At 37.6% G+C, this 24,039-nt stretch overlaps 1 protein-coding gene across 1 annotated transcript in view; it reads left to right on the top strand.

Annotated features, from left to right (window-relative positions):
* The window catches only part of LOC150081024 (uncharacterized), a 136,719-nt gene that overhangs the window by 69,944 nt on the left and 42,736 nt on the right, over window positions 1–24,039 (top strand). The window contains exon 2 of the mRNA XM_090380983.1: window positions 16,882–17,033. Within this exon, the coding sequence (XP_090237109.1) occupies window positions 16,882–17,033 (152 nt within the window). The remainder of the gene's footprint in view (window positions 1–16,881; window positions 17,034–24,039) is intronic.

The following is a 24,039-nucleotide window of genomic DNA, read 5'->3' as shown; positions in this document are numbered from 1 at the left end:
TTTGATCATATTGTCTGGCCATCTACAATAAAATCACCTGCGGCACCTAGTATACGCTTTGGGACCATCAAACGCACATTTCGTATTTTTGTATACAGTATGCTGTTCTTACTTTCTATGAATCCCTTTCTTTTTTATAGACAGATTTATTTTACTTTCTATGTATGATCTGTAACTTATACTTACATGTCGCTCAGTCAATTTTCCTTAAACTGTACATAAAAATTTTCTTCCTAATTTTGATCCACAGAAATTATCAATATAAATTTACAGTCTCCCAGATTTCATTGAAATTGTCAATCCTTGGTTATTATTATTATTATTATCTGTTTATTTCTCTTTCGAGACACCCATAGACAGCACGTGGCTAGAGGGTGTGGTTACATTATAGTATTTACAAGCATGTTTACATGAACTTATTTACAAAATTTGGAGATGCAAAAACACAGAATATGTGGTTAATGAATTAATTGTTAAGTTGATTTAATTAATTGCAAATGGTTGTTAAATGCTAAATATTATTATATAAATTATTAAATTAGTCTTCTTATTATATTTATACTTGCCGATACACATTACCAAAGATTTCTGTCCTATACATTTTGTCTGTACATAGTTTCTCTGGATCTATATTTAAATTATTAAAATAATTCACAGTATTTGCTGGGAAAAATCTCCCCAGAGAGTCCAATTGAGTCAGTTGGCACTTGAGACTTGGTTCTTCCCTCTTTATTCTCGGTCGTATCATCCGAGGGCGAGTGATCACGTTTCCCACTTTCGGCGAATCTATTCTCTCCGTTAGTAGCTTTGCCAGAGTTAAGATGTTTCTGGTTGTGATGATATACTTCCAGGGTGTGATGTCCAGATTGGCAGACAAGACCGCTCTTGAGATGGTAAACGGTTTCCCGGCAATCTTGTTTAGCCATCTCAGGAGCCAGTATTCTACTCCTAAGAAGGCCTTGATGTTGCTCTCAGGGGCTGATGACCAGATAGTCGATGCGTACAACGGAATCGGTGTAACGCATTTAAGGATGTATTGAATCATGAGATGAGGGCTTCGGAGACCGGTGAGTTCTTGTCTAGTGCTCCACAGTGCTGCGTATGTCTTTTTCCTAATGTGTTCGAAGTGAGGTATGAAGTTTAATCCTTCATCCCACTTAAGGCCAAGGTCAACATGTGAGGGGGAATTTTGGATTCTGGTATTGTTCACAAAAATCGTAATTTCATTTTTCTTCTTTTTGTGGGTGAAGGTCATTTGGGCAGTTTTCTTTTCATTAAGTTTCAGGCCAATGTAGTGCAGATATTCTTCCAGCTTCTTGATTGCCTTGTTTGCTTCCTCTGATAGATGGGGTGCAGTTTCTTGTTCTTTAGAGATTACAAAAAATTTCAAATCGTCAGCATATGTAATAAATTGTTCACAGTTTTGAGCTAAAAATGGGGCTAGTGCTATTGCAAAGAAGGTGGCGGACAATACGCCCCCTTGAGGTACTCCCCTGGAGATACAGTAAGATGCTGTTTGTTTCCCGTTTATTGCGATAATTTGTCTTTCTTGAAGGGTGTTAGTGAGAATGCTTAAAGTGCTTCCTGAAATGAGGAAATACTCCTTGAGGATTACTGTTATATCTGGGATTGAGACGTTGTCGAAGGCTGCTGCAACATCCAGAAAAACGATGTCCAACTGTTGTTTATTGTTTAAAGCTAGCTGTATTCGGAGTAGAGTCTCCATTAAATTAGTAATAGTCGACCTTCGAGGAAGCACAGAATGTAAGTATTCTGGCCTGTCTCCAAAGCAGTGCTGATTGATGGTGCTCAGGATTGCTTTTTCAAATATTTTTTGCAGAGAGCATCCGATTGCGATGGGCCTGAAATCTTTACTGGTTTTAGGATTGCTTATTTTTGGAACTGGTTTTACGTAATATCTCTTCCATTTTTCCGGGATAACCCCCTCACTTAGTATTCGCTGGAAGAGGTGGTGGAGCGGTTCGATTATGTAAGCGCTACATATTTTTATCATGAATAGCGGGAACTGGTCCGGCCCGATCGTTGCTTTACTGGGGAGCGAGTTAATAGCCTCCTTTAAGTTTTCCCTGCTGATATTAATTTCACGTAATATGTTTCTAGCTCTAGTTTGGTTAGTGCCAGTGGGATCCGTCAGTTTTTCAATCATTTTCTGCATCTCGCGGATGTTTTCCTCACAATTTTTCTGCTTTTCATTCAAAGGTTTTCCGAATGTGACTTCTGTCCACTCTCTAAACAGTTGGTCCGTCATTTCTTTTTTGTTGTTTTTCTCGTTAACTATTCTCTTTCCCTTTTTTAATTTTTCCTTCATAACCTCAAAGTACGCTTGTCTTTTCAGTCGAATGAACTGTGCCCTTTCGCGTTTGTACATAGTCCGATCAGTCGGGTGCCCAGTTCTTTTCCACTTTCGGTAGAGCTTTTGCTTCTTTTTAAACATAACTTTTACTTGTGGAGTGAACCAAGAGTTCGCTCTGTCGGAGATCTTTAATACTTTTGCTGCTCCTAGACGGGCGATCTGCAAGAGTAACCTCGAAATCTCATCTATGGCTTCTTCAGTGGACATCTTATGTAGACTTTGAAAGTTATATTGCGCTAAGCATTGCAATATGACCTCGCATTTGATATATTTTGTGGAAAATATCAAATTTGATTCATTACTCTGATGTGATAAAATTTCAAATTTGATCACATCAGAGTAATGAATCAAATTTGATATTGTCGCAGTTCTGACCGGCAGTTCTGACCGGCAATCTGACCGGCAATCTGACACTATCCAAATTTGATAGTGTCGCAGTTCTGACCGGCAATCTGTCTTCGAAGAGCAACTTCCATTGAAAGCGCAGAGTGGTCGGAGGAAAACTGTAAGGAGTTGTCTATTAAGTTAACATCTTGCACGTTGTAATAAATTAAATCCAAGCACTGTAATCCTCTTGTCGCAGGTGTTGTTAATTGTTTCATTCCGAGTGCTTCTACTGTGGCGTCTAGCTCTGCTTTTGCATCTTTATTCCTCGGTAACGGCATATTCAGATCTCCTAAGATGATTGTCTCAATATTTACGTCTAAGTTTGATACCAGCCAGGTAAAGAACTCATTTCTGATCTCCCTCGTATGTTCTGGTGGCATGTAGATAAGACAAAGCTGTACCTTGCTGTTCTCACCAGAGAATGTGGCGATAACAGCTTCGAAGTTATCTGAATTAGAGCTTTGTTCTTTCCCAATCTGGAAGTCAGTTTTATATAGCATCATTACTCCTCCGCCCCTTTTGATTTCTCTCCCTCTACCGATGCACTTGTAGCCTAAATTGTCTGCCAGAGCGTTCAGCTGCTTATTATTTTGGAGCCACGTTTCTGTCAGACAGATAAATGAGTGTTCTGCATTGATTAGAAGGCTCTGCAAGGTGTGGAGTTTATTGGATATGCTGCGAACATTTTGTAGGAAAATGGAGACTTTTGTATCTTCTTTGAAGACTGGCGAGGTGTTCGTTAATTGCTATTGTTTTGCCAGGGTGTTCACTGCACTAGTTGTGGGCCTTGTCGATTGCTCTCTGTATCTTTTAACGAGGGTGCCACTGGGCCATATGTTTCTGTTCAGTAGTTGGGCTTCACAATTAATGGGGCAAGAGATGGTGAAGGAGGAGTAGGCAGGGTGTCTAGTTCGTACTTGACGTACCTCAACATCGATACCAATTCCCTCAACACACATTTCTCTGATGACACCAGGAGTAATATTGGGGTTGATTCGCGACACAAATATTTTCCCTCTCGTTTGAACCGAAGTGATGTTGTACTTTTCGGCAAGACAAGGACGATATCCTGTGGGTAACCTCGGCGAGGAAACAGGGATTTTATGCATAGGATCTCCGTTTGGTCGCGTTGCATCATGTTGCTGATTGGTAGGTAGCGGGTGGCGTTCTCTTTTAGTAGGACTTTGGTCAGCTGATTTTGATGGGAGAGTAACCATCTGTGCGTAGGTAGGTTGTTTCGGTGCATATGGCTCTAAGTTGGAACAGCGATTCATATCTATGCAGGGTTGACTTGCGGGTAACGCAGTGCTAGCGACTGTTGTCACTGCTCTGTTTTCCGTTCTGCAGTCTGGATTTTTTCTGTTCGGGGAGTAGTTTTCAGTACTTTCTACAATTTCAGAGCGTATCTGTTCTCTGCGGGGAACAGCTTCGTGCAATACTGTTTTTATTTCGCCTGGGAGGGTAGTCCTGAGACGAGTATCTTGCTCTTTATTTGATTCTTTAAGATGGGTAGCAGGGCCAGCTCGTAAGTTTTCAGCTGTCTGATTATGTCGTCTGTTAATATGTTGTAGCTGTGTTAGGACGGTGTCTAGTTTCTTATCCATTACTTTCTGACTGGCAATTAGTTTAATGTTTTGCTCTCTTAGTTCGTGATTTTCCTTTTGGATGTCGTGGAGAGTTTTGAAAATGGGGAGAAGGAGTTCTTCTAGTAAGTCTCCCTGCCTCTGTATGTCGTTGGCCAATTGGTTGTGCTTCGCTTCATTTTTATCTTCTGTCTGAAATGCAATACAGCTCGCTTCTATAGTGTGGTCTAAAATGTTACAAATATCCTGGGGGTCGTCACTTTTTTTCTTGTTTACGCTGAGACAGGTTCACTGGTGTCTCACCGCACTATATTTCTTTGATTTACATTCGTGTCAGGAATTGGCCATGAAATAAATTTCACATGCATTTCGTTCATCTGCTTACTTCTGGTGAGAAAGCAGGAGTAAGCGGATGTTCGCACTATGGAAGGATTGACAGGTTAAGAACTCTTTCTTGATTCAGTGGGTGGTGGTGCATGGCCGTTCTTAGTTGGTGGAGCGATTTGTCTGGTTAATTCCGATAACGAACGAGACTCTAGCCTACTAAATAGGGGACCGATCACTGAAGTCGGCCCGTCGAATATAGTGCGAACGTATTGGGTGATTCCTGCTTTCTCACCAGAAGTAAGCAGATGAACAAAACATCGTGCAGTGGAATTTATTTTATGCCAATTCCTGACACGTGTTGAACTTGTCAACAGACACAAACAGATCAAGAAAATATAGTGCAGTGAGATTGGTTTTATGCCTCTTTCTGTCAGGTGGACAAAAATAGGCATAAAACTGGTGGTATGGCTCGCTTTTTTCAATTCTCACCAACGGACAGATACTCCTGGCAATATAGTGCGAACGTATTGGGTGATTCCAAAAGTTATATCTAGCTATATACTTGCCAGTGGACAAGCATAAGCAGATCAACGAAATATAGTACTGTGAGATTGCTTTTATGCCTATTTCTGACAGGTGGATGACCGTATGGTCCATTTTTCTCCAGTTCCAGGGAATGGGCAGATACTTCTGATAATATAGTGCCTACGTATATGGTGGTTTTTCAGATTACAAAGTCTGGAATCCAGATGCCTAATTGAAGTGTTTTATGATCTTAAAATTAATATATATAGTGAGTAAAAATAATAGTTGAGTTAGTTTAACTTTAGGGAGACGTATTTTGGCTCTTCATGCGTTATCTTCTTACAGATATTGCAAATAAGAGGATTGCTTTTTTTTTGTTCAAGCTGCTACACAGCTTGTAGAATCAATTAGCATATGTAGAGTAAAGGAGGGGTTAACATACGATGGTATTTCAAAGATAAATGAGTTTTTATTTTTATTATCGACTTATTAAAAAAAATGTTTGGATGTGAAGCAGGTATGACGTTATAAGGTTAACCCGGTATAGTAAAGGTGCGTTGATTATATTCGTAGTGGAAACGTTCACAACTATTTGTTGTTCTTTCTACAAAGATTTGTAGAAAGAACTACAGGAAATGTAGTATCTCTATCTTCGACAGTATTTCACTAGATAATTCAAAAAACAAAATTAATTTTCGTTTCCTCCTAATCTCAGCAAAATCGAATGCAAAACAGTTTCCTATTTTCTCAGCTTCTATAAATAATAGTACAAATGCCCAGTGCTAAACAAAAAACGAAAACTTACCAGTTTGAGAATTAGTGTCTTTGTATTTGTATATAAAATCTAACCGTTGAATTTTTCGTCTCCATAAATGAAAAATGTACATATAAAACCTACAAGCATAGCCTGTCTGTGCAAAGTTTCACTTGCTGATGATTATGATTTGTGTTTTATCTGAAAAACGAAAATAATCTAAATAACTTTTTAATGCTGATCACTATTGATTTTATCATATATATGAATTTTGTGTTCTTAAGAATTACACTACTTGATTGCCTTACTTTTGGGTACAAAGTTCCTCCCATACCACTTCATTGTTTATTGGACCTCGAACTAGATCTAATTATAAAATCTCCTGAAAAACTTTAGGGATTTGTTTAACAAAAAGTAAGTATCCTGTGTTAGGGTTAAATTTTTGCACTGAGATTTATATATATATATATATATATATATATAGGAAGGCTTACATTTAAGTAAAAATAATCGGTCAAAGCAGGGCCGGACCAAGGTATTTCTTCGCCCCGGGTAGAAAGATTTTTCGGCGCCCTTTACTAAGGATATATATATATATATATATTTTTTTTTTTTTTTTTTTTTTTTGCTTAGTTTTTCTTCTATTGCAATCGTTTTTATCATGTCTCATATTGTGAATACCTTCACAACGAGTTGCCTGGTATTGCATTACCTGGAATAAGTAATGCTTCATCAAGGGAGAAGACCATTGTTACTTATTCTCGGTGGATACCACCACTACCCAGACGGCCGTTTTAAGGCTATTTGGCCTATCATCAGTAACAGTGACAACCCAGTTATGAGGTATAACTCCACAATATGAGAGACGCCAGGTGGTGTATAACAGTTTAAACTGATATATCACCGATTATAGGCCAAATAGCCTTGAAATGGCTGTCTGGGTGGTGGTACCCACCGAAAATAAGTAGTGAAATACCAGGAAACTCGTGGTAGTGATATACCAGGCAACTCGTTGTGAAGGTATTGGCAATGTGAGATATGATAAAAAACGATGCCATTTTTCCAATTGGTAATTCACTTACGAAAAAACATGTTGCAATTGGACTAACCTTTTCGTTAACGCAAGGAACTTAATGGGCTTTTTTCCTGCCGTGGCAGAATTAGTTGATGTCGTCCGTGGGCAGCATGTTTATTTATTTATTATTATTATTTTTTAACCTCTTGCCGAAACTTGGTATTTCTGTGATCATTGGCTTGTTTACTAGAACACACACGATTTACAGACAGTATACTGTGCTATTGTACTTACACAGATAAATATCATTTTTTCCCCCTTTTTTTAATTTAAGTATTGCAGATATCAGAATGGAACAACAAAACTGATGTCAATCGATATGAGATCGGTGGGCGTATTTTCGCATTTTAAAAAAATAATGCTTCATAACTGGGTTGTCAATTTTGAAATATATTTGTTTCAAAATTTGATGAAGACAGCTAGAAATGGTCGGACCTCTGTCTGCTCTCTCATAAGCAGATAGAGGTCCGATCATTTCCAGCTTTTGAGTCCTCTAGCCTTAATTAAAAAAAAAAAAAAAAATGAATGTCCATAAAAACAAAACAGGGCACAAAAAAGGGTGAGATATTTTTTAACATTTGCTTTTCTAACCTTTTTTATGTGTAAATGCAATAAATATGTGTAAAAAATCAATTATGATAAACTATTTACCATCAGTGGGAAACTATAATTTTGGGTTCCCCTTGCCAGAACGCCTAACTTCCCACCATGATCTTTAATAATCATAGCAAACTAGCTGTCAGGTTCCCTGACTCCTCGGGGCTACGGGTGTCGGACCTGGCGGTATGGTAGTTTTGCCACTGTAGCGGTCCCTTTTGAGTTTGAGGTGCAGACCAAATGGCCTTCATTTCCAAAATTAATTTTTCCATATTTTAGAGTTTACAACACAGTCATTATTTTTCACTGTAATATCTCCCCCCGCCAACGTCGAAGGTATAGGTGCGGTGGGAGGGGTACATCCATTGCACCCCTCTCACTTTGCGCTAGCCTAGCCAGAAGATTGGGGAGGTTGAAAACGTAAACGCAGGTCATTATCTATTTCGGAAAAGGTTGCATTGAGAGTGGGATTTAGAGGAAATGGCAAAATTTTGTTGGATTCATCAACTATAAACGTGGAGAATTTTGTTTTTACTGTATTCTACAATATGATAATTTTCCATTTATTCTAAGTCAATTTTTTGTAGATGTAAGATACACTTGTAGTGTAATGTACAATAGTTGGAGTATAGGAATGTAATATTTTTCTCTTTTTTTTTTTTTTTTTTTTCCTTATATGGCTATAATATGACTATCCGAAATTCGCAAAATTCTAAAATCGCCAAGTATTAGATTACTTTGATCCCCCACCCCGAAATCATCTTCGAGTGAGAGTTTTGAAAATACGGTAACTCAGAAGCCAAAGCACGTGAAGAAGTCCCAAAATATGTAATTATAGATGTTTACCTTCAAAAAGGAAATGGACCCTCCTCGGATACTGAAGCCCCATGCAATGGCTTATTTGGCTGCCTAAACCCAGAACTAGCATTAAGTACTATTTTTTTCATTGTAATTTTTAGTTTACCCTGGAATATATGGGTATATAGGAGAGTTGTTGAAATATGAATGAGAATTTTCTTATAAAATTTCATGTCTGCCAAATTTTAGTAAATAGAAAAGTTGTCTCTCGAGATAGCCTCCTCTTTTTTTTTTTTCTAAATATACTTGTAATTTTTTCTGAAAACGTCTGAGTTCCTTTTTCGGAGACATTTTGTGGCATTTGTGGGAATCACAGTCCCATGCCTCGATGATTTTTTTCTCGTTATTTTCAAATTTGAAAATAACGCGCAGTTAAAAAAAAAAACAACAACAACAAACTCACATATAGGCATTAGATAACTGATTACCATGAAATTTAGAGTGATATATAATTGGGAGGAGGAGGTAGAGAACGTTAAGAAAATGAAAATTCTTTACATAAGCAGAATAAATAGGCTATGTAGATGCTAGTTGTCTGGATGCTGGTAAAGTCTAATCATCTGAGATAGCTAAAGGCTAACAAGAAATATTCTCTAAAAAAAAAAAAAAAAGTCTTGATAGTCGATTAATATGGTAAGTGGTTTTCCAGTCGCTTGTTCTCAAAAACAAGGGGAAAAAAAAAAATACTATGGACTGTTAGATTTCGTAATATCTGAGAAAAACCACAATTTTTGGAGGATTAATTTTATTATTTCAATAACATTATCTTCTGATTATTATTAAAGTTAAAAGATGGTTGCTGTTGCCTCCTGCGACTAGAAACAAATAACACTTTAGACTGTTTAGTTATCGGAGCACGGTAGCCATGTTGGTATGAATGCCAGGCTGTACTGAGCAGGGCGGGGGTTCGAGTCCGGTTAAAATTAAGTTGGAAGTTATTCGCGTCCGGTTTCCTGTTCAGTATCTTGAGTTAGTCGGTCTCAGGCCGTGACTGTGAGGTTTCCTCCGGGAGCTCCGGTTTCCCCTCACGCACCTAAAACCGACCTTAGGACATACGTTTACACGCACCCCTACACATTTTCTTCTTCAAAATCCGACACACGGGGTTTTTTCCCCGTGCGTGGGATATTGAAGAAGGACGGGGGTTATCCATCGTGTGGGTAATTTCCATCGGTACGTTGGGTGGGGGTCACCCCATGCCCTTGGTTAGACGATTCTTTAGCGCTGTCCAGTAATGTAACATTAAATTTCTATTTAACTCATGTAAGAGCCGATAGAGGGCGCCAACAGTCAAACTGGAACTGCATGTGGGAATGTGTTTCGAAGAGTTCGTTTGATTTAGTTTGTGCGGAATTTTTTTAAAACGTATTTCAGAAATCTTAATTTTTGTAGTTTGTAACCTCAATTGGTAAGTGATATTTAGAGTTGAATACAATGAGAATTTGTCCGAATTTCATAATTATTTACTTCATTTATTTGGTGTTGAAGTTTGCTTTAGAGTGAATTAGCATAATTAACTTCTGGAAATGTATATTGAGATATCGTATAATCTTTGCAAGTTATAAAAAGGTTATTCTTGGATCTTTTCCAAGCCTTCAGATAATCGTTACATATATATGGATATGGTTCTATTCAGTTAAATTGACTGAATAAATTATTACCCATGTAAGAATAATTAGACTCATTGCAGAAATGAGTAATCAAATGATATCAACGCCCACTTAGCAGTAACCGAAATGAATAAAGTTAGTGAAAATATGATTTTCGTATTAGCAGCTCGCACAGTATAAACCAAAGAAATAAATACATAAAGCAGTTGACAATATAATTAGTACTTAAAGTGAAACTGAAGACGATATAATTAGTACTTCAGTATCCACTGGGAATCCTCAAATTTGCACTCTTGGTCTAAAAGACCAAGAGTGCAAATTTTTCTCAATCGGTAGCCATGCATTTCTTGAATTTCTTTTCACATTTCAAAATCACCTAATTTCTTTATCAGTATTAAATAATTATGTAGAATAAATTATTGAACACAACACTGCAGTTAGAACCACTATATAACACACTAAAAAAAATAATTTTTATCACTTGTAGGCTGTAGTAGCTCTTTCATTTATACCCATTGTTGGATAGTTTCATAACATTTTTATATGCAGCTGATATGCATAGTGCCTTGAGCTCAACAGTGAAAGTAGATCTGTGGGGGGGGGGTTAATTATTTGTATTATATTATTTGTCTATTTTTTATTTATGCTATATCCTTTGTTTAAACAACTCCCCTTTATAATATCTCCCCACTTGCGCACCTGACTTTACTTCTCAGAAAATTCTAAGTTCATAGGGGAGAAACTCTTATATATGTTTAATTCCCATTGGTTAGGCTTGTGTCCAGTACAGCAATTACACACACACAAATGTTATACAAAAAAACAAGTTTATTATGCATATTTTACAGTTAAATCATAACAAATCTCATTAAGAATAAAATTTCACTGTTTCAACACCAAGGTACTTAAAACATATCCAGTCTCTTCCTATCTAACAGGCTCCTTTACAGACTTGACTTTTTTTTTATCTCACCTTTCTCATTACGCATACACAGGTTAAATAGTTACACTCTTTATATGCTCACCTTATTTCTGCTCCTATTACAACACAATCAAATCATACCTCATAGGTGTCAATAACATTTTTTATCATTAAGGTTAAACATATCATTGATCATATTACTTTTATGTATCATCATAACTACCAATTTATTCTTTAATTCCCTATTCCTCTTTCTTATATATTTCTTTAACCATTATCAGTTACAGAACTTGATCACCAAAATACAATATTACATTCAAACACACCTTTAAGGGTTGGCAATATACATAAATTTTATCTCCACACATTTAATATTTCTATTTTTTTCTACAATTCCTTCCGTTAACTTTCTCATCTACATTACTATCCTCCTTATTCCAAATTACTGCCTAAACCAACCATAATTGCCTTAGAGTAGAATTTACTCCTATTTGGTTCACCCATCTAATCTTATCTTTATCATTAAATTCCCCAATTATCGCACTACAGTCCTTTCTCTAGCTTTTAACTTACAGTATTCTCAAATTAACTTTCACTTACTTAATTTCTGTGATCAGGTGTCTTCACAAGGGCCTTCTATCCTATCCTTATCCAGAGCTGCTATCTTCTGCTATCCAGGGCTACATCTTACAGCTTCCAGGGCAACATCTTACAGCTTCGAGGGCAACATCTTACAGCTTCCAGGGCAACATCATATGGCATCACAACTGCTATTCCGCTTTCAGGATATTATCGCCTTCCTCGGTGGACTGGGTGTTCTAAGGGAATCTTCTTCTCTCATTCTCATTGTTTGCAGAACTTCCTTTTACTACCCCTTTCCAGTTCATCTCCTAATTTCTCACTCACACATTACTGATAACCCCACTTCGACTTTTTTCGTCGGCTATTTCTTCATCATCTTTCAAGCAACTCTACCCGACTCACACTTCCACTAGCACCGCTCAAAAAAAAATTCTCCTCTCCCCTTCTCTTCCTTTTTCCACTCTCTCCCCCTGTGTCCATATCCATCCACAATTTTCTCCAGGAGTTTTCCACGCCTTCCCACAGTGTTTTCTTCCAATCACTCTTTCTTTTTCATTTTTTCTTTCTTTTCATTTGTTGGAAGGCCTAATTCAGCCTGCCCCGTAGCACTAGCACGTGATTCCCAATATCCCTCTCTTTTATTATTTTCAACTTGTTAACATGTGTTCTTTGATGTCGGCCGAATATTCCAAAACAACTCTTCCTGTCTCATAACAGCTTGTCTCTATTGCACTCAAAAAAAAACCACAAATTGTGACACTGGCTACTATAGCGTCTATTTTTAGAAACTAGTGTGTGTTGTACAGAATACGTTTCCGGTGTGTGACCACTCATAAACCTTAAGTTGTTTTTGTAGCGCCGGACCCCCTGCTGGGTTTGTCATAGTATCCTCCATCTGTTCCCTGGTTTAACGGAAGTAAAGCTAATGGCTCTGTTTTCATTCCCGCTACTCTTTTAATTTTTATACCTCTTACCAGAATAATTCTTATTTCTGAAACTGCATATATTACCCATTTATCCTATTAATGGCAAGAATCAAAGGAAAACTAACTTTCAAAGTCTTAATAAAAATATTTTATTTTTGTAAGATTTTCAAATCTTACAGATCCTTTTACTGTTGATATATGAGGAAGGTGAGTGTGAATATGAATAGTTGCTAGCCTGTTTTAGCTCATAGTGCAACACTGGTGTAGTGCAGTATCAATCCAGAAATGTTACTATCATTTACATATATCACCGCCGACCGGGCTAGCAGTGTGGGTAAAGTACCTGCCTAGCAACCCAAAGGTCGCGGGTTCGAATCCCGCCTCGGGCTTGTATCAAAGGACTGCAAAAACCTTGGGAGGTGCATTATGGCCACAGAAGCCGATGCGCCAACAACTACCGAAAAAAAAAAAAAAAAAAACATATATCACCATGCCATTAAGACACATTGCTTCGCTGAACCTATTAATTTCAATTATTCTTTCAAGCACTGCTTTATTGAGCTCAATAACTTTGATTATTATTTCAAGCAGTGCATATTTGTATGGCACAGTGATGTGTGTGTGCATGGTACTACATATGTAAATTGCTACACCATCTTGCTCTTACAGCTAAGACAGGCGAGTAGGTAGGAGATTGCCTTTCCTGTAGGTCTGGTATCGTTCTTAATGCCATCAGTATCAGCAAGATGACAGATCACTGGAAAGGGTTAACTAAGAATTCAGAGCATGCATTATATATTTTATTTATATTAATTAATTGTAATCCTAAATTTTTTTTCTGAATCCCCATACATAGTTAAATTTCAGCTTTTTCTTCTTGGAAACAAGGATTTACAGGGAGCAAAGTTCAGAAAGGAATGGGGAGTAGGAGGAATGTATGTGTTGGGTTAACAGGTGCTATTTTGTTAAAAAAACACCATCCATGTATTTGTATACATGATGAGCTACATGCAAAAGGTGCTTTCCCAAGCTTAAAACAAAACTGGTTGCAAACTGGAGCAATTCATTTGAATTGCTCACTTTTAAAAATGCAGAACAGTGACTAACACGACATTGAATGCACAACTTACACAAATCTGATATATGAATGTCGATTTACAAACAACTTCTCATAGGCAAAAAGTTCCCTGACTATTCAGCAGTGTAAATTCTCTCTTTTTTTTTTGATCCTGTGTCATAACCAGTAATAATTCAGACACAGCATAGGTTTGTTAAGAGGAGGTCTTGTCTGACCAAGTTGATTAGATACTACAATGTGGTCACAAAGGAACTGGATACAAAAAATAATTTTGATATCATATACTTGGATTTCAGAAAAGCTTTTGATACTGTTGCACATGGAAGACTGCTGTACAAATTGGAGCAGTATGGTATTAAGGGCAAGTTACTACAATGGATAAACGGATGGTTGAGTGGGAGTCGACAGAGACTGTTAGTATAGGCATACGATGCAGGAAAGCAAGCTTATGCAGCATCAGCCAAACCCCCCCTTCCATTTCACCCCTCCATTCATTCCAAATGCCTGTCCAGCTCAGCCTTAAATTTATTTAGGCTATTAGCTTCCACAACAAAAGATGGAAGCCTGTTTCCCCAATCAACTACCCGGTGGCTAAAGGCAAATGTCTGCACAACTATCTTTCCTCAATTTGAAACTGTGTCCCCTCAGGTTCTTAGTCTGAGCAAGAGGAAGAATCCCATCAGCATTCAGCTTATTCAACCCATTCAAGGCGTTATACACCTCAGATCACCTCGCAGGTGCTACAATTTGCAGAACTTAAGGCTTTTTTGGTAAGAGCACCCCTTTGTTCTCCTCACCAATTTTGTTTCCCTTCTTTGTACTCATTCTAGCAACTCTACATCCTTCCTAAAATCAGGCCTCCAGACCTGTACACAGTACTTGAGGTATGGCCTGACCATTGCCTTGTATAATGGGATAATCACATCCCTGTCCCTGATAGAAAAATTCCTATATATCATTGACAAGACTCCATGACCTGCCCTGGCAGCCCATCTGCACTTCACAGTGAACTTCTTATTTGACTGCACAATTACTCCCAGGTGTTTTTCACTTTCCACTTCCCTGAGTGTAGTACCACACAGTTGGTACTTTTCTCTTAGGTTATTGCTACCCATATGTACTTTGCATTTGTCAATGTTAAACTTAATTTGCCACTTCTCAGCCCATTTTCCCAACTTATCTAGATCCATTTGGAGTAGCATGCTGTTTTTACTGTCATTACCAACCCTGCCAACCTTTGTATCATCTGCAAACTTGGACATTAAACCTGATATACCTTCATCAATATCATTGATAAATATACAAAACAACAATGGGCCCAACACCCAACCCTGGGGAACTCCACTAATAACATTTGTCCACGAAGAGCAGTGTCCATTGATTACCACTCTCTGTCGTCTCCCACTCAACCATCATTTTATCTATTGTAGCAGCTTACCCTTAATGCCATACCTCTCCAATTTGTACAGCAGTCTTCCATGTGCAACAGTATCAAAAGCTTTCCTGAAGCTTTTGATAATGGTAATCAAAAATTTGATAAAATTTGAGAGTGGTAATCAATGGATGCTCTTCTTCATGGACTAATGTTATTAGTGGAGTCTTCCAGGTGCCGGACCCATCATTGTTTTGTGTATTTATCAGTGAAATCGATGAAGGTATATCAGGCTTAATGTACAAGTTTGCAGATGATACAAATGTTGGCAGTGTTGTTAATGACAGTAAAGACAGTATGCTACTGCAACAGGATCTAGAAAAGTTAGGCAGATGGACTGAGAAGTAGCAATTGAAGTTTAACGTTGACAAATGCAAATTACTGTATATGGGTAGCAGTAAGCCAAGAGAAATGTACCGACTGTGTGGTACTACACTCAGGGAAGTGGAGAATGAAAAAGATCTGGGGGTAATTGTGCAGTCAGATATGAAGTTCTCTGAGCAGTGGAGACAGGCTGCCAGAACAGATCATGTAGTCTTGTCAATGATATATAGGAATTTTGCTAGCAGAGACAAGGAGGTGATTATTCCTTTGTATAAGGCAATGGTTAGGCCACGCCTTTAGTACTGCATACAGGTCTGGAGGCCTCAATTTAGGAAGGATGTATAGTTGCTAGAATGAATACAAAGAAAGGCAACAAGATTGGTGAGAGGAACAAAGGGGGTTCTCTTACCAAGAAAGGCTTAAGTTCTGGTAGGTGCAATGCTTGGAGACTATGCACCTCTGAGGTGATCTGATTTAGGTCTATAAGGCCTTCAATGGTTTGAGCAGGCTCAATGCTGATAGGATTCTTCCGCTTGCTCAGATTACAAACCTGAGAGGGCACAGATTCAAACTGAGGAAAGACAGTTGTAGAATAGGTGTGCGGAAATTTGCCTTTAGCCAGTGGGTAGTTGATTGCTGGAATAGACTTCCATCTGTTGTTGTGAAAGTCGATAGCTTAAACATAATTTAAGGCTCTACTAGACAAACATTTGGAGTGACTGGATGTGTAAATTAGGAAGGTTTTTTTTTTGGCTGATGCTGTATAAACTTGCTTTATTGCATCGTTATGCATCAATGCTAATTCTAACCAAAAAAGGTTGATGGCAGGTGGATGACATAACATATGATTAGGCCAACTATGATGAAAGTATGTTCTCTTACTACCTAACTGGAAAAATTTGTGATATTATCAGTAGCATTATTATGTGATCATTTGTGTAATTTTTGTTAGCACTTCTTGGGGTCCACAATGGCAACAAAATATGGATCTGCTATAACTAATAATAATGCCCTCATTAATTTTTAAAATATTGTGATGTGATGATTTAAAACTATTAAAAATATTCTTTGTGTATAGAGCTGCACTCAAAACTTTAAACATTGTTTTATCAGTGTTTGAATTTTGGATGCAGTAATAAACTTTTATAACTAAGGAGTTTATTGATTTATGTGCAAAATGGAATTTATTCTGCTTTCCGCATAAATCTCCTTGGTTATATAAGTTTTCAAAATGCACTCTCCAGTGAGATTAGTTAATTTCACAAGGAAATAAACTAATCACAACAAATGAATAGTGTTTTTCTGTTCATTACATCAGCTTAAAAATGTGTATATTTATACTTCATATTAGCAAAAAAAGTGACATCGTGTAAATTTTTATATTGTACTTTCAAAAGGATTCAAACTTAAAACTTTCAAACTGGCTGTGCTTATGTGGCCTGATTATTCTGTTGCATTATAAAGTTAAATTAATTATATTTTATTACAAAATTTCATATACAATTAGCAATTTTCATTTTTATACAGCAAACCAAAATCTCGGACGAGAAAGCAATAATGAAGAGAATCGTAGAAACCAGTCAAATAATCAAGGACTCCACATTATATCTACCCCTGCCAAAAGTGATGAAAATGATCCAAAAAAGAAAAACCAGCAGGATGACAGATCATTGGAAAAGGTTAACTAAGAATTCAAAGCATGCATTATATATTTTATTTATATTGTTATTATTAATTGATTATAATAATTTTATTTTATAAAGTACATTTTAAATTTAATCATTATATATAACAAACTTGTTTGCGTGTGTTTAATAATGGTTTAAAATTAGAAAGCAGATATCCATATGCCAATCTGTTAAATTTAATATAGCAATTAAATTTTGCCAAAAGAGGATGCAAGTTCTTCTGTAGAATCTTCAGATTGATGCTATACATTGCAGAAATTTCTTCAAGCATACTACAAATAAAGATCACTCCTCAGTGCGGGAGAAAAAATTATTCAGGGATTGTCTGTAGCAGAGAAACAACTATTGGAATGATGGTATCGCATTAAAAATACACTGAAAGGACAGAATTCATGGGATACCTGGTTCCTGGGCAACGCGACGCTGTCATCCCTCTTGCTAATGGATGAATCCACTGCTTGGCAGGTATATAAGTATGCTGCATCACTGCATTCACATAGATGGTAATTCAATATCAGTATGGATAAATGTTGTGAGTTAACTGAGTTCGAAAGAGGGATGATAGTTGTTGCCCAATGTATGGGTCACCCTATCTTGGAGGTGGTACAGAAATTGCACTATCCCCGTTCGTCAGTATCAAGAGTGTATCAGAAATACGCCATTTCCGGAATAACATCTCATCCTGGACAGCGCTGTTGGCTGAGAAAGGTGAGGATGAACCTGGCCATTGACATCTGCCTTGCATTGTTTCAGCCATCCGGAGAGCAACAGTGGCAGACATCACTGCCGACTTCAACAAGGGAGGTTCCAGAAACGTCTTCACCAAGACCACTAGGCAATCATTAGCTGCAATAGGTTATGGGAGCCACCGACCCACCAGAGTCCCATTGATAACACCACGACATAGGACTCTATGCCTCAACTGGGTGAAATAACATCGGCACTGGACCTTGGATGATTGGAGACGGGTCTTCTGGTCTGATGAGCCCCATTTCCAGTTATTTCGAGCAGATGGAAGGGTGCATATCTGTTGGAAACCACATGAAGCTGTGCACCCATCATGTCAACAAGGAACTGTTCAGGCAGGTGGACAGTCGGTAATAGTCTTGGACATGTTTAACTGGCACATGTTGGGACCTCTGGTATATCTAGATGCATCTCTGAATGGTTCAGGTTATGTGTCCATCCTTGCAGACCATCTGCATCCCTTCATGGTTATTGTTCACCCGCAGGGCAATGGGCTTTTCCTGCAGGACAATGTGCCTCCTCACAGAGCCGTGGTGACTAAAACATGGTTTGAAGAGCATTCTGCAGATTTTACTACCATGGTATGGCCTCCCCATTCACTGGAAATGAACTCTGTGGAGCATCTTTAGGATGCTCTAGAAAGGTCCATTTGAGCTTTGGATCCTCCACTTAATGGCTTGCTGTGTGATTGCCCTTATCTGGGTGAAAGGTGGGTCTACCCGTCACTAGGTAGGTATCGCATGATTTCTGTCCACTCAGTGTAAATAGTATTATGTTATTAATTGTCTTTAAAATATATATTCACATTGCCCAAACCAAAACATTTGTATACCACTTTCAGAATCAGCACATCTCTCCTTCCCTACCTCCCTCCCTCCCAGTTATATCAAATTTAACTTCTAAGTTGTGAAACCACATTATTATTAAGTTTTAAATGTAAATTTATACATACCAGGAAGAAAAAAAAAATGAAAAAGAGTTGTCAATGTGGAACTGCATCTTTTAAAACTTCATTTTTTCATCTTTAATGCCAACCAATGTCAAGAATCTCAGCTCACAAATTATGAGATGAGGAAGAGAAGATAATTCACTGCTCTGTCTGATAGAGCAAAGTACTGAGAAAGAATTTTCAACCAAAACGATGTCAGTGTCTTTTGTTGAAATGCTGTTCTTACAAAGCCAACTGAACAAACTTCAAGTGCAGGTTTTTTTCTGAAGCTGAGCGGTTATTTAGCAATATTTGGACATCAACGAAGAAAGGGTTTCTTATCCACAGAAAACTATTGTCCAGTTTAGGGAGGTACTTACAAAGACCTCTCTTCAAGCTTTCCAGTTGCTCCTTCATAGTTTGCTATGCAACATTATCAGAATGTGATTTGACCACAAAGTTATGAAGGAATGGATAAGCATCTAATTCACCATGACTAATGCATTTATACCACATAATGAGCCACATAACATCTTTCACAATTGACTTCATGACACGATGCCTGCAAAACCATAGCATCGTGTCATGAAGTCAATGTGGCTCATTATTTGATTTCCAGATATTATTGGAATTTAGGTCAAATTAAATATGTAGTAAATTGTCAGACATATTCATAATGGTTTAATTTAAATTTAAAACAATTAATGAATGTATAATATTAGTTCACATAAAAGCTATGATGTGCTAATGGAAAAATACCATTATTGTATCATAGCTGTTAAGATATAATAATGAAAAAGAAAATAGTATTTTTTTGAGGTCTTGGATAATGTATGGAGTTGGCTTCAGTAAGGCCTTTTAATCTTTGAACGTTATATGGATATATGTTGGAAAGCCATTTGTTTCCATAAACTTTTCCATATGGTTTCTACTGCTTCTGTCTCTATCCTTTGAGTGCAGTTATTAGTATTTTCCTCCACACAATTCAGAATCTGCTCCTCTAACCTAACTGTTTGGTCTGCTAACATATGAAACTTGCTTGTTAAATGATCCTCTGTCCCCAAGCATGCTTGTGTAGTCTCTGAAAGGTCTCTTATTTAGCAGATGATGATTCAGAAACCTTTCTGCATACAGATATCTGGCTGTGGCTTCATTTTTTCATTATGCTCAACAGGTCCATATATGAGATGTATATCTGTCATTTCTTGGTTTGAATAAAGCTCCATTTTCACAGCACCTGAATTGATCTAGGGCATATGTTTATATAAACTTTTTTCATGTTCTTGAATTTATTTTGAAGGTACAGCCTACATGTTATTAAACATCCTGTAAAATACAGAAGTGCCTTCAGGTAGTTGTACTAGCAGGTGTTTGCATATGAATTATGTTGAAGAATTATTAAATGCACAATTTTGAAGACAATGCAAAATAATAAAACATTATAGTATTTTCAAAGCATCTGAAATATAAAGAGTGGTTATTCTTGTTGTCTTGTTTTGGAATTTTTCTTCATGTTTTCAAAAGCATGATTTTTCAAGTCAGTGCAAAAGAGACTAATTTGAGGCTAACGTGTACCCATTATTTACATATTTCCACTTTTTAAATGAAATGTTGATGAAAAGTATTCAAAACAGGGGTACAGGAAATCAGAGATGGGAAGATAGCCAAATAAAAATTGTATATGTTATTTATGATTATACAGTAAACCCTGAATTTAAAGACTCAGAAATAATGAACAGTGTACACTGAACTAGGTTTTTCGTCTATACAGGATCCACTGATGTGGCTGAATGGCAAATACCATCAGACTGCCTTAGTATAATAGTATTTGCCATTACTATAATGCGTTTAGGGCTTATGCCTCAGGCTGCGATAAAGTCTAGACTATGTATAAGTTAAGTGCAAATGCATCATTAATACACAGCCAATTTTAAATGAGCAAAATATTTGCAAAGGGATGCGGCATCGTTTTAAGTTATATCTCATATCGTGAATACCTTCACAACGAGTTGCGACGATATTGCGCTACTTTGAATAAGTAATGCTTTACCTAAAGGAGAAGACTAATGTTACTTATTCTCAGTGGATACCACCACCCAGATGGCACCGCTTCAGGGCTATTTTGTATATGTGTGGGATAATAACTCGACTATCCACTTGTCTCTATTAGACTTAGAAAAGCAAAAAGGTAGAGGGAAAGTAATAGTAGGAGTGGAAAAGAAACAGTGTAGAAGAATGAAAGGAACAGTAATTCCTTCAACTCACACTATGAGAGCATCCTTGGACTCAGGGGAGGTTCCCACGGACTGGAGATGTGCAAATGTATCCCAAATTCACAAAGGGGGATCGAAGAGTGACACGAGTAATTACAGACCAGTTAGTTTAACTTCTTTTCTGGGTAAAATAATGGAGTCGCTGGTGAAAGATGCATTGCAGGATCATCTAGACAAGACTGCAGCAATAATTCAGACACAGCATAGGTTTGTTAAGGGAAAGTCTTGTCTGACAAATTTGATAGGATATTATGATGTGGTTATAAAGGAACTGGATGCGAAAAATAATTTTGATATCATATATTTGGATTTCAGGAAAGCTTTTGACACTGTTGCACATGGAAGACTATTGTACAAATTGGAGCAGATGGTATTAAGGGTAAGTTGCTACAATGGATAAAAGGATGGTTAAGTGCTAGAAGACAGAGGGTGGTAATCAATGGGTGCTGCTCTTCTTGGACTAATTTTATTAGTGGAGTCCCACAGGGTTCGGTGTTAGGTCCACTGTTGTTTTGTATATTTATCAATGATATTGATGAAGGTATATCAGGCTTAATGTCGAAGTTTGCAGATGATACAAAGGTTGGCAGGGTTGTTAATGACAGTAATGGCAGCGTGCTACTGCAACAGGATCTAGATAATTTGGGCAGATGGGCTAAGAAGTGGCAACTGAAGTTTAACCTTGACAAATGCAAAGTACTACATATGGGTAGAAGTAACCCCAGAGAAATGTACCAACTGTGTGGTACTACACTTAAGGCGGTAGAAAATGAAAAAGACCTGGGAGTAATTGTGCAGGCAGATATGAAGTTTTCTGAGCAATGCAGACAGGCTGCCAGGGCAGGTCATGGGGTTTTGTCAATGATATGTAGGAATTTTGTTAACAGGGAAAAGGAGGTGATTATCCCTCTGTATAAGGCAATGGTCAGGCCACGGCTTGAGTACTGCGTACAGGTCTGGAGGCCTCATTTTAGGAAGGATGTAGATTTACTTGAGTGTGTACAGAGAAGGGCAACAAGATTGGTGAGGGGAATGAAGGGATCCTCTTACCAAGAGAGGCTTAAGTTCTGCAAATTGCAGTGGCTGGAGACTAGGCACCTGCGCGGTGATCTGATTGAGGTATATAAGGCCTTGAATGGGTTGAGCACACTGAATTGTAATGGGATCCTTCCACTTGTTCAGATTACGAACCTAAGGGGGCATAAATTCAAATTAAGAAAGGACAGATGTAGAATAGATGTGCGGAAATTTTCCTTTAGCTAGCGGGTGGTTAATTGCTGGAACAAACTTCCATCTGTCGTTGTGGAAGTTGATAGGTTGAATAAATTTAAGGAGGAACTGGACAGGCATTTGGAGGGAATGGTGTGATTTTTTTTTTTTTTTTTTGGCTGATGCTGCATAAGCTCATACATTTGCTTTCTTGCATCACATGCCACTACTACTACTACTACTACTACTATTAGTTTTCTCTTTTAGGTGAAGCGTTACTTATTCGAAGTAGTTCAATATCATGGCAACTCGTTATGAATTTTTATGCTATTATGGTGAAATGTGTTCCCCTTTGTTGAAATCTTAAATCATATAAAAAAAACAAATTTTCAGAAACTTCTCTTCATTCCTATTTACGTATTACACTGATGAAGGGAAAGGAACTAATGAAAACTGCAAGTGGTGGTAGTGCCAGGAAACGAAACAAAATTCGTTTAAAGATGAAAATGATTAAGAAGTATAAAGCAGAACAAAGTTTGTCATCTATTGCAAGGGAATTAGGTCTTGTTGCTTCAACAGTGAATACTGTTTTATAGGACAGTGCGCATATAAAAGAACATGTCAAAGGATCAGTGCATTCAAGATTATCAGTGATCACAAAACAGCGTTCAGGTGCTATATCGAAGATGGAACAGCTGTTAATAATATGGATGGAAAATCAGATTCAGAAGCGAGTGCCCCTGAGTCTAATGACCATTCAAGCAAAAGCAACAAGTATTTATAAAGATATTAACGATAAGTACGGCGAACTCCAACCCAAGTTCGTGGCAAGCAATGAATGGTTTAATAGGTTCAAGCATCGTGCTGGTTTTGACAATGTTGAAGTATGCGGTGAATTCGCCAGTGCTGATTCTGCAGCTGCAGAGAAATTTTGTGATGTGTTGGAAAAAATTATTGATGAAGGCTATTCAATGCAGCAAATTTTTAACGTTGATGAGACTGCTCTGTATTGGAAAAAAATGCCAGATCGAACATACATTGCCAAAGAGGAAAATACAACGCCAGGTTTCGAGGCATCAAAAGATAGGGCCACGCTCTTGCTTGGGGCTAATGCAGCAGAAGATTACAGATTAAAACCACTGCTTGTATACCATTCTGGAAATCCTCGTACATTTAAGGGTATCAATAAAGCTACCCTACCTGTGCATTTCTGATCGAACCAGAGAGTATGGATAACAATATCTCTCTTTGAGAATTGGTTTAAATGCTACTTCATACCCAAGGTTGAAAAATATTGTAAAGACAACGACATTCCTTTCACGATTTTGCTTCTATCAGATTTCAATTCGAATGTGAGAGTCATATTTCTACCGCGAAACATGACTTCACTTATCCAACCTATGGATCAGGGTGTTTTTTCGAATTTAAAAGCATACTATTTATGCGCAACATTTGCTCAGGCATTGTCTGCAGTAGACGATGAGAAAAATTTTATGTTGAGAGACTTTTGGAAATCTTACAATATTTACCCCGCCATCTTAAACATGGCCTGGGTGGAAATTACTAAAAGTTGTTTAAATGGCACATGAAAGAAAATATGCCCACGGTACGTAAAAGGCTTTGAAGGGTTTGAAAAAGATGAATAATATGAAGAGGTTACGGATAAGATTGTAAAGGTTGCAGAGCTACTTCATTTGGAGGTTGATGCCAAAGACGTGGAGGAGTTAATAGAGGAAGAAGAGAAGGAATTATCTAACGAAGAACTTATTGACTTGCAGGCAGCGATAGTGAAAGAAGAAAATGCTGAAGAAGCTCAAGATGAATCAAATGAGGAGCCGAG

The sequence above is a fragment of the Mastigoproctus giganteus genome, chromosome 9 (genome assembly GCF_048544385.1).
Source record: "Mastigoproctus giganteus isolate SK-2022 chromosome 9, ASM4854438v1, whole genome shotgun sequence".
Taxonomy (NCBI): Eukaryota; Metazoa; Arthropoda; class Arachnida; order Uropygi; family Thelyphonidae; genus Mastigoproctus; species Mastigoproctus giganteus.
This window is presented reverse-complemented; position numbering and strand designations above follow the sequence as displayed.